This window comes from Protopterus annectens, chromosome 11.part0 (genome assembly GCF_019279795.1).
Source record: "Protopterus annectens isolate FY-2018-M chromosome 11.part0, PAN1.0, whole genome shotgun sequence".
Lineage (NCBI taxonomy): Eukaryota > Metazoa > Chordata > Ceratodontiformes > Protopteridae > Protopterus > Protopterus annectens.
The window spans coordinates 455,993,432-456,005,744 of NC_056745.1; the positions used below are offsets into that span (position 1 = coordinate 455,993,432).

At 45.2% G+C, this 12,313-nt stretch overlaps 1 protein-coding gene across 3 annotated transcripts in view; it reads left to right on the forward strand.

Annotated features, from left to right (window-relative positions):
* PPP1R12A (protein phosphatase 1 regulatory subunit 12A) overlaps positions 1-12,313 on the forward strand; it is a 2,492,399-nt gene that overhangs the window by 1,699,994 nt on the left and 780,092 nt on the right. For all 3 annotated transcript variants that reach the window (XM_044087956.1, XM_044087957.1, XM_044087958.1), the window contains exon 18: positions 5,203-5,333. In XM_044087956.1, the coding sequence (XP_043943891.1) occupies positions 5,203-5,333 (131 nt within the window). The remainder of the gene's footprint in view (positions 1-5,202; positions 5,334-12,313) is intronic.

Sequence of the window (12,313 nt, forward strand, 5' to 3'; positions counted from 1 at the left end):
GTACCTAAAAAAGTGTTTGGACTCAACATTGCCACAGCCTGGAGACTATGATTACTCTCATTCCCTGCCTGCAACAGGAGTTTCGATGGTGGGCAAAGGCTTGTCACCAAAACAAGGGACAGTCATTCACATTACCCCCAGCCAGGCAGACACCAACAACGGATGCATCAGATTATGCCTGGGGGGGGCCTACATGGCAGGAAGATGCATTCAGAGCACATGGACCTCAAACCAAATGCATCTGCATATCAATTAAAAAGAGATGCTAGCAGTTCAAAATGCCCTGACAGCCTTCAAGGACCTTCTTCATCCAGGACAACTACTGATAAAGACAGGCAACACCACGGCCATGTGGTATATAAACAAGCAAGGGAGCACACATTCTTACCCCCTTTGCAGACTAGCCATGACTTTGTGGGACACAGCATTGACTTACCAAGTACATCTGCTGGCACAATTCCTGCCAGGAAGGAAAAATACTCTGGCAGACGAACTAAGCAGAAACCTCATGGATCCCCATGATTGGCACCTAGACCCACAAGTCTTCAGCATGATAAGAAAATGGGGGTGCCCGAACATAGACCTATTTGCCTCCCCTCACAACTACCAACTAAAAAGATTCTGCACAAGGATTTATCACAGACAAGCATGGAAAGTGGACGCCCTTTCTTTCAGCTGGAAAAACCTATCAGTATATGCATTTCCCCCTCTGCCTCTCCTCCCCAAGGTACTCCTAAAGGTCAGACAAGAGAAGCCAAGGATGAATACTGATTGCCCCAGACTGGCCCCGCCAGCACTGGTACCCAGTTCTAAGGAGCTTGTTTCAATGCCCAACCTTACCTCAAATACCTCAGCTACTGTCCCAGCAAAACAGTCAGATCCTACACAGCCAACTCAGAACTTTAAACCTGACAGCATGGCTAATAATGTAGTCATACAAAACACACCTTTCAGTAAAGCTGTGATGGATGTCATTTTGGAAGCCAGAAGGCCTAGTACTAGAAAATCTTATGCTGGAAAATGGAAGAGATTCTGCGCTTGGAACCAGGCATAAGGAACTGATACAGCTGTGCCAAATATTCCTCAGATTTTGCAATACTTAACTGAGATGCTGGACAAAGGCCTGTCTTTTTCATCTATTAAAATTCATGCCTCTGCCATTTCGGCTCATTACAATGTAGAGCCACCAATCTTTTCTCATCCCTTATTAAAGCAGTACCTCAGAGGAGCCAAAAATTTAAGACCCCCAAGATGATCACCAATGCCTGCATGGGACCTCAACTGTGTCTTGGAAAAACTCACCCTGCCTCCTCTTGAGCCAGCGGCTACTGCTGATATAAAGTTTTTATCTTGGAAAACAGCTCTGCTCTTAGCAATAACTTCTGCAAGACGAGTTTCAGAGCTACAGGTACTCATGGCTGTGGAACCTTTTATCATTTTTTATCCAGACAGGGTCTGTCTGAGGACAAACCCAACATTTATGCCTAAGGTGGTGTCCAGTGTGGTTCTCAACCAAACCATTCACCTGCCAACCTTTTACCCAAATCCACAGAACAAGGGGGAGAGAATTCTGTATTCTTTGGATGTACATAGCTTAGATTCTACTTGGACAGAACCAAAGTTTTCAGAAAGACAGCAATTGCTAGTGGCATATGCTGCAGCATCACAAGGAAAGGCTATCTCAAAGCAGACTATTTCTAAGTGGATAGGCCACTGCATTCGTTTCTGCTATGTACACCATGGCAAGCCAGTACCTAAGGGCATTAGGCCACACTCAGCAAAGCTACAGCCACTTCAGCAGCCTTTCTCAGGGGAGTACGTACCAAGAACATTTTAGAGGCTGCTACTTGGAGTTCAGTGCACACATTTACAAAGTACTATCGTCTGCCATTCTACTCTAAATCCAGGGCAGGCTTTGCCACTGCAGTTTTGCAGGGCCTCATAGCTGCTCCTAATGCTGTTTAGCTCCAGCCTCCCAACCTTAGCTTTGGGACTCTCCCCAAATGTAATGACTGCAGCAGTGAAACACGAAGAACATAGTGCAGTTGTGTACACTTACCATAAATGTAGATGTTCGAGTGTATTCGCTGTTGCAGTCCAGGTTACCCACCCGCCATCCCCCTTTCTTCTGATGGAACCTTTCTTTCCTTCTCTGATTTATATAACCTATGTGGTGTATTTGCTAGTAGATGAAGGTAAAGTTTATATTGGTGCATGTATTTATATATATATATATATATATATATATATATATATATATATATATATATATATATAAATGTTGGCTACCCTTTTAGGGGGCACCTGACATCTGGGGCAAGAAAAACTAAAGAAAATGGCATCGGCCGCATCTTTTATACCCCTGACAACCTGACGTCAGGGAAGGGGCGACAGCAGCCGACGCAGGACCCAAGACTTTGGAATTCAGGCCGGCTGAGGGCAACCTGCCAGCAGGATTACCCAAATGTAATGACTGCAACAGTGAATATACTCGAACATCTACATTTATGGTAAAGTGTACACAACTGTACTTTCCACTGTCCACAGGAATATACTCCCCTGAGCCACCCAGGATTAGGGTGCTTGGGACGGTACCCATGTGAAAGAATGAACGGCGAGATTGAACAACTTCACATAAAGAAGTTATGTACTTACCATAACATTCCATGTGAGTTGTTCATCTCGCCTTCATTCTTACATTCGCACCCGCCTTCCCCCTCCAGGGTCTCTAAGAACGAGTAGACTTGGAGTCTGGTGGTCTTGTTCTGTGACTTCTTACTCCAGTTGGAGTGTTTAAGTTATATCTGTTGCATGCTGGGTTCAGCAAACTAGATCTGAGGTAGGACAGAGAGCATCATGGGATAGGGACCTGGCCTCAAGCTACTCAGATCTTCAGCTAGTAAAGCGGCCAACTTGGAGCCGAAAATCGTGTAAAAATGAAGGCGAGATGAACAACTCACATGGAAAGTTATGGTAAGTACATAACTTCAAGAACAAGGAATCTATAAAAAATGTGCTTAGTGGATCTTTCTGTTCTAAATGCTTTTGTCAGGATCTTGAATTCAAGATGTTATCACTTTGAAATCTTGTTACATTCTGTTCATCATCTAGCTTTCATTGTAAAGCTGGACCTAAAGGGTTCCTGTTACATATTGCCAATCTTTTCAGGTGTTGATTAAGATTTGCTGTATCGGCTCACATGATCAATTCTCTGTTTTACCCTTTGGAGATATTCCACTGCCCCAAGGATATTCAGAAAATGCCTAGCTCCAGACAATGCTTATTGCAGACTCCAGGGCTTTCGTATGTTTACGAAGTCAGACAGTTGTCTTTGTAGACTCTTTCCAGCTGTCAAGAGTCTTAAGTAACTCTTCAGAACTACTTTACAGTCTGGGGTTTGAAATCATTTTGTAGATGTCTTCTCTTCTCCAATCTCTCAAAATGATTTTCCTGGGATGTCTGTTAGCCTTTACCTTGGTAAGAGCCTTCCTTCCCCCAGGCAAACCTCTTCAATGGAATTTCTCAGGGAATGATCATGCTACACTTTGCCAGGCTGCATATGAGGGAAGATACAGTGGTGCTTCAGGTCAGTCTGGAATCAGCACTTACACCCTTTAACGTTTTATATCCCAGTTCTGGGATTTGTAAAGAGAGAGATTGGATAGTGGGTAGATCAGATAGCTCCCATCCCGATTTACCATTCTCCCTTCTGACCACTCTCCATTCAGTCACCACAGAAACTTCATGAAGCCTTGGCATGGGAAGTGGTTTTAAAAGGGGCAAAAGAACAAAAGTGTAAGTTCTGTGGGACTTAATAAACAGACAGAAGCACTTAAATGTCAGGGAGATGTTGGCTGCCATCAATAGTTTGAAAGCCTTGAAGCATCTTGTCCCCAGAACCTGTGCAAGTGTACACAGACAACACCGCACTGATGTGATACTTAAACAAGGGGATTCCAGATGGTTGTGATGGCTTGGGTGGCACAACAGAGTCTGACCTTTCAGGCTTCATACATTCCATCCTAGCAAAACCTTACTTGTAGGCAAGCTCATCAGGACCAGGGCAGACCCCCAGACATGGAAACTTCATCTTGGGGTCTTCCAAGAAATGATATGTGTGAAGAAACACGTCGTGTAGATCTGTTTGCCTCCTCTCACAACAAACTAAAGAAATTATGTTCCAGGATTTCTTGCAGTCACGCCTGGAAGACATGCTTTGTCATTCCCATGGATGAGTGTGTTCCTGTATGCATTTCCAGCATTTCCACTGACTGCCAGGGTTCTTCTAAAGATCCAGGAAAAAATCTCCAAAAATTGTGGTGGTGACTTCCTTCTGGCCAGAGCAACAGCATCTCTCCATTCTTTTCAGTCTGGCCAAGGGCAGTTACCAGAAGCAACACCACAGACTGGATTTACTCCCATTTCCAAGACCTTCCTTCTAGAATGAATGGTACTAAGATTTTATTTATTAGAAAGATAGACTGGTTCATTTGGGAAGTCAGGAACTAGGAACTTTGGTTGTATGTGCACTCCTTTTTGTAGAAGTGGAGGACACATAATCATAGTGGTGGCTTCTTCGGATATAGTATTATGATCTTTACATTGAGTACTCTGCATATTGTCATTTTGAATGTAGCCAGTGCAGAAGTTGCTGTTACTCCTTTGGATGTAATGTGTTCACTTATCAAAACTTGACTGGTCAATAAGTTGGTTTCCATGGTTATGTCTCTCTGAATATCTTGGGTGCTTCTGCCCTTTTCTCTGTTTTTTCTATGAAGCCTTTCCATCTTATTTGTATTGAATGGGGCTTTTCTTGCTGTGAGGATGTCACAGAAACGTTCTAATATTCAGTTTAGAATCTAACATTTTAGAAACTAGTCAGGCACATACACCTTTTATGACTTCATCTTAAGTTGGCTGGAAAGTGTCCTTCCTTGTTTTTTTGTGGAAGGACAGTCTTGAGGACTGAATATTGATATAGCTGGAATTGCTCTTGGTAAGTGCAGTGCTTTGAATTTTGAGTCAAGATTATTGGTGTGGATTGTTGTATAGCCCAAGAGTGGCCAAACTTCATTTAAATTAATATGTAAACTTTTATCAAGACAAGAATTTTGGTTAGCATTATCTTGTTTGACTGCTCACATAATGTTGTCATTACATTTGTGTTCAAGTAACTAAAGCTTTAAAGTCTACTTTTTATAGATACCGAACAGAAAGAAGAAAAGGAGGGAGATGACAAATCAGAAGACAAAACACAACAGAAATCAATACGGGAACGGAGGCGACCTAGAGAAAAACGAAGGTCTACTGGGGTATCCTTTTGGACACCTGATGTAAGTACATGTGAGCATAGTTAAAATATAAACCGAGATACTGCTTCAGTTTGTCATAAGTAAATTTTAACTTTGACATGACTTGCAGAAATTAATTTTGTGTGTGTCATCTTAATTAAGTCACAAGTCTTCCTTTGTTGTTTAAGCAATTTGTTTGGAAACCCACTACCGTACAACAAGCCATCATGACATTTTCCACCAGTTTCTAATTTTATTAAACATTTCATTAACTGCAATTAATATTTGTTCATTTAATTATTTGTAATAGCTCTTTCCACTGGTTAAATTGCAGGAAGTTCGTAGTGTTGTTTTAGGAGACCTTACCATTGTTGTTCAGATTGAGTGTTGCCAAAGTTTTAATTAAACATTGTTCAAGATTTTTACATGCTGACAAAGCAGGTCCCTTGATAGGTTTGACAAAAATGTTTACACTTCTGCTACCCTAGCCATGAGGATCCTTAACTGCTAGTTTCATATGGTTAGATACCAGCAAACTAGTCAAGATCAAATGAAGCAAATGATGTCTACTCTGCAAAACAAGAACATTTCCATGGAATTGTTGGACCTTTGCCATTCTAGCTCCCAGGTGGCTAGGCACTCTTTACACTGCAGCTATGATGCTATGGAAGCCTCCAGCCAAACTGCAGATTCTGGTTCTGTCATTAGAAGGCATGCTTGACTTGGGGATTAAACCCTCCCAAACCATGTTAATTCCAATCTTCTGGATGCACCCCTGGCCAAGGCCTTCCTCTTTGCACAAGGAGTGGAGGCTGTGCTCATAAAGATGAAGCAAAATCTGTGCAGACCGTTAAAGACTTCCTCCAAGTTCAGCCCCTAGGTTTAGTAGTAATTTTCCCACTAAACACTGGTCCTTTCCCTCTCAGTCAAAAAGCAGGCAAAGGAAACCCCGGAGAGAAAGACCTCAAAGACAGCACCAATCACAAAGACCCAGGCAGTGGTCCTCAGAAACCCCCAAGCAAGGGAGTTCTAGGCCACAGGATCCTGGCAGAGAGCATAAATGACTCTCCATTCCCCTCCCCTCCCCTTGCCCACACTCTCGCCAAAGAGATAGGAGGAAGACTAGAAAGAAGGCTATCCCTGTTCAAAGAAAATTGGTTCCTCATCACTTCTTCTTCTGGTGTTCAAAGCACTCCTGCAGATCACCTCAGCAGGAACTTAATGGATCCCAGTGAATGACATGTGCATCACAAAATGTTTCTCAACATAGTCCAGAAATGGGGAATCCCACAGGTAGACCTCATTGCTACCAAAGAAAATGCTCAACTGAAAAGATTCTGTTCCAGGAATAAACTGCTCACAGCCTGGAAGACCGATGCTTTCCCCTTCCTTTGGACCCACCTTTTCCTTTATGCATTTCCTCCCTGCCTCCTCTTCCTCAGGTCCTCCTAAAACAGGGAAGAGGGCCCAAGAGTCATTCTGATAGCCACAGACAGTCACAGGCAGCACTGGTATCTTCTTGATACTAAGTTTGACCAACAAAAATCCATGGCAGTTAGCTCAGAGAGTAGACAAGGGGAGATTTGTGCATCCCAATCTGCCGACAGTCAGACTCTAAGCCTGGATAATCCCCCAGCATCAACCTCCAAGCAAGCTCACAGCAAACAAGTTCAAGACCTTCTCAAAGAGGCCAGGACGCCTAGTACTAGGAAATCATACTCAGCCAAGTGGAAAAGATTGTCCATCTGATGCCAGCAGCAAAGCCTCAATCCTTGTTTATTTTGAAGTTTTACTCTTTTTAGATGAAAACGCATTTTAATCTACTGTTGGAAGTGTTAATATAGTGTGTGTACTGGCAATACAGGAACCTTTTTTTTTTTTTACCACCAAGTCCTTTCTTTTTGTGCCTGGATTTTATTGGTTTATGGTGATTTTGCTGTGGCACATTCTCCTTTCTTTTTTGTGAATACATTGTAATACATGATCTTATGTTGTAAATCTTTATTCATTCTTTACTGTTAGGACTTCAGTTCCATCCTCGGAACTGGCACAGCCGTTACCATGCTCACGCCAGCCAAAAACTCTCAGCTAAGACCTACCCATAATACCCCTCTCATAGTCTCTTCAGATGTCGTCTGCTGTGTTCCTCGTCAGACGTGCCAAGCCTCCTCTCTCAAGCTAAGTGTAGCATTTTTTGTGCTAAATTCTATCACTACCTTTCTTTTTAGTCAGTTTTCACAAAAATTTCATCTTTCATCTGTAACTCATTTACTTGTTCTATTTCCTACCTTCTACCTTTGGCAGTTTCTTTTATACCATCGTTGGTACTGTCCCTCTTCCTTACCTTTAGTTAAGCCCTATTTCCTACCACTTGTGGTATTTCTAAGTACCATTGTTGGTACTCTTCACTTTCCTATTTATCTGGATATAAAAAAAAAACTCTTCTCAACTTTACTGTTTTTGGCTTTTTATCTTGTCACTAGGACTAGTGTGGTGTTTTTCATTATGCCTGAAAAAGCTAAATTGAGTTTTAAATAATGTGATAAGCGTGGGCATAAGATGCCCAACTCAGACGGTCACGATTGGTGCGTTTATTGTTTGGGCGTTGACCACATTAATGCTTCGTGTGATATCTGTTCCACCTTTAGCAATCGGACTTTGGCTGAGAATAAGAACAAGTTGAATTTGAAGGGTATGATGAAAACTCCCTTCTCAGAGGCTCGCTCTGGGACTGAGATCTCACCACCTCCTAAGACTAAAAAACGTAGAGAAACAGAGTCACTCATTTCCTACTTCTCTGTCCTTCTTGGAACTGAGTTGACACCGAGCTTCTCCTGCACCTTTGGCACAGGCAACTTTGGCACCAGGCTCTGTCCTCCCCCTCAGTGTCACCCCTAATTTTGACTCCTATTACTGTACAAGCTTTGGCACCATCATCCTTGGTGTCGTCCTTGGTCTTGACACCGGCTTTGACTACCGTACCCACATCGGCACCATCCCCGGCCACTGTGCCGATACCTTGTATAGCTCCACAGACAATGACTCCGTTGGTTCCGAAGGTTGAACACCTTCCCAGAACCAGATATTCTCCCACTTATGACCCCTTTTTGGGACACCAATTTAGTCCCTTTCTCAGGAGACCGGACCCTCCTTCAGCAGCCTCCTTCAGATCCACCAGGAGCCTTTCAGAACAAGATGTAGTGAGGGTTGTGGACCAGCTTCTTGCAGCTAGAGGATTGCCCACCCCTGCTAGGGCTTCCTTCCCCCTTGGAATGGAAGCTTTCACGGCATATTCACTAATATATGCTCTGGCCTCTTCCCAGGCCTCGGAGACTTTGGTACCGATGACCACCCCAGTGCAAACTGTGTCTGCTCTGGCTGTGGAGGTTCCCCTGTCGGCACCTGTTACTCTTGGCACATCGGCTCCTTTGGAACTGGTGCACTCTCGGAGGAATGATTGGGCTGTCAGCACCATGGTTCCTAGTTCGGCGTCTATTTTTTCGCTGGCATCGTCTATGGCCACTGCTCCACCGGCAGCTACCAGTCCTCTCGGAGCTCCTCACCTGGAGGTGGGCTCCTCAGTGCAGGGTGTGACCCCAGTTCCGAGGTTGTCCCTTTCTGTTTTGGGCTCCCATCCTTCCTCGGGTGGGCCTGCTCTCCAGGTGATGGAGTGGGTCCTTGCCTCAACAGGCTTGGAGGCAGCACCAATGGCATCAACACCAGAACCCCCCTTTAGCATGCAGCTGTCCCAACCCCCTACTCTGGGATCCCGAGCATGGGAGCTGCAAGACCTTCCCTTGAAGGGAACCCTTTCTCCGGAATCCTCCTCAGAAGATCCCACTGGGGAGCCACCCCAGAAGAAATGGTGCAAGAGGAAGCACCTTGATTCCCTTGAGGAATCTATCACTGATTCACACCGATTGTGATGAGGAAGAAGCCCCACGGTCTCCCTTGGAAGTTGTCTCATTTGGAGACATTCTCGAGATCCTCAAGCAAAGAGGAGACTGGAAGTCCTCTAACCCTTCAGAGGAATCTGTGTTCTTGCAGGCCTTCCGTGCTCAGCCATCTACTTCCTGGGTGACCCCACCTGCGGATGAGCTTGTTAAACTGATCGTACAGCGTGCCTGGAAGGCCCCGGACAACATAGAACGTGTCCCCCCAGAGGCCATACAAAATTTTATCCACCCCCGAAGACCAGCCTAATTGGTCCAAGCAGGAGTTGATGCCATGGTCATGGAGGCGGCCACCAAGAAGGAGCTGGCAGAAGATAGAGGCCTAATTTCAGAAATGTCTGCCTCTTTGGTGGCGGTACTGCCTGACGAGGTGAGTGACACTGTTGCCTCACAACTGGCTACCCTGGAATCTGTCTCGAACTTCTCGATGCGCTTGATCTCTCACACCACCAAAGGGGCAGCTCAAGCAGCCGCATCAAGCATCATCATGAGATGGCATGCTTGGATGCATTTCTGTGATTTTGCAGACCCCTTTAAATCTTCCTTCGTCACTGAGACTGTTGACTAATGTTCCCTTTTTGGTCCGAAAGTAAGAGACACACTATTGCGAAGTGAGAAAGATGGAAAGACCTTGTCTGCTGTGGGCATACATTTTTCCACCCACCAGAGATCCTATTCCAGGAATCAAAGGGGAGGAAAATTCTGGTTCAAGAAGTCCCAAGGATTTTTTCGTGACACTCTGTGAGCAATGCCCCCAGGGCAGAGGGGGAAACTCATCCGGAAGATGCCCCTTTCGGGGCAGAGGGGATCTGCGCAACCAAGGCACTAGAGATTCCTTCTCCAGCTGACCCTACCAGCGCTCCTGAACAGTGGCCCATTTGCTTTCCTCTGGAAATAGTCGGGGGTTGATTTTCTTGCATCTACAAGCCTGGCAACTCATAACTAACGGATGCATGGGTGCAGAGAATAATATCCAGAGGCTATCCATATCCCATTCGATCTTACTCCCAGACCTGTCAAACGAATCCCTGATGTTCCACCCAGTCTGAGGGAGGTAGCAGCCTTCGAAATCAAAAAGCTGCTAAGAAAGAGAGTCATCCAGCCAGTCCCACCAGACCAGAGAGGATCCGTTTTTTACTCTAGGTTCTTTCTAGTGCCAAACTGGAGGCCAGTCCTAGATCTCAGCTTACTAAACAAATTCATAAACATTAAAAATTTTGGATGGTCACGGTACAGTCCATCCTCCCCTTTCTAGGGAAGGACAACTGGATGTGCTCTATAGATCTCCAGGATGCGTATTATCACATAAAGTTGAACAAATGCTCCCTGAAATTTCTCCAATTACAGCTGGGAGCCAGTCACTACCAGTTTAGGGTACTGCCATTCGGTCTGTCGACAGCCCGCCGAGTGTTCACCAAATTTATGGCAGTCATAGTAGCTCATCTCTGACTACAAGGATTCCAGGTGTTTCCATATCTAGACGATTGGCTCCTTACCGCCACGACCAGGAATCTTCTCATTCACAGCCTGTGTTACACTCAAGGCCTTGCTCTTCGTTTAGTTATCACGATCAATATGGAAAAATCTCAAATGTCCCTAACAAAAACACTGGAATTTATTGGAGCGATCTTCGACACAACATCCTGTCAAGCTTCCCTTCCTCCTCACAGGCTCTCAAAAATAAGAAGCCAGATTTAAGTCCTCCTCCAACAGACTTTTGTACCAGCATGCCTTGTACTACAGCTATTGGGATCTCTGGCAGCACCCATTACCTTATTTCCACTGGCGAGGTTGCACATGAGACTAGTACAGTGGCTCCTTTCATCACAATGGTTGATCTTAACCCATCCGCTCGACCACATAATATGCCTTACAAATCTTTGCAAGAAAGAAATGCTTTGGTGGACGAAGCCAGAATCAAATCTTTGGTGTCGACCATTCTGCCTTTCCCAGGCCAGGGCCACGGTGACCACGGACGCTTCCCTGCTAGGGTGGGGGGGCATTTCCAGGGAAAGACCGTCCAAGGCACCTTGTCCCCCATGGATGCCAATTTGCACATAAATGTATCCTGGAATTGAGGGCAGTTCTCTTAGCGTTGCAAGCGTTCCACACATCCCTTCCTTCCGGGACCATTGCAATTCAATCGGACAACATGTCAGTCTTCTGGTATATCAACAAACAAGGTGGAACCAAGTCTTACCCCCTGTGTCGGGAAGCCATGAGAATTTGGCACTGGGTGATAGCTTCCAACCGCTTTCTTATAGCAATGCAAATTCCTGGGAGTTCCAGCCTTATTGCGGACAATCTGAGCAGAAACATCCTGATGCCTCACGAGTGGTCCCTCAGTCCTATAATAGCAGATCAGATCTTCCGCTGTTGGGGCAGGCCTTGCTGCGACTTGTTTGCTTCCCCTCTCAACAAATGCAGAAGCTACTTTGCCCTGATCCCAACCCCCCTCAGGGGGAGTCACCAAGGGATGCTCTGACGCACGATTAGCCGCCAGGTCTGCTGTACGCCTTTCCCCTCATACTGAAATTCCTCCAGAAAACTCAAAGGTTGAGAAGCAAAGTGATCCTCATTGCCCCTTATTGACCCCGTCAAGTCTGGTTCCCTTTCCTATGACCTCATCTGATTCACAGCCCGTGGATCCTGGATCAATCCCAAGGTCTGCTATCTCACCCTCAGGGACCGATTCACCCCAATCTCCACAGCCTCAAGCTCACAGCTTGGATGTTCTTTGTGTTTTACTGTTACAGTCATCACATTTGTGTTATCTGCTTGCAGTTAGTCCTCAGCCAGCCTGAATACCAGAGTCTTTGGATTTCTGCGTGGGATGCTGTCTCTTCTTCCATGACGTCAGCTCATCAGGGGTATAAAACATGCAGCCGATGCCATTACAGCAGTCTTTCTTGCCGTGCGGTGGCCAAAGCAGAAGCAGTTTGCAAGTGCCGGTCGGCCAACTCCTGAAATTTTCGTTTTCAAGTTTCAGACCCGAAGTCTTCAAAAAAGCTAAGTACCCCATTGGGGATCCTTTTTCTTGCTCTAACCGATGTCAGTAAAAGTTAACAA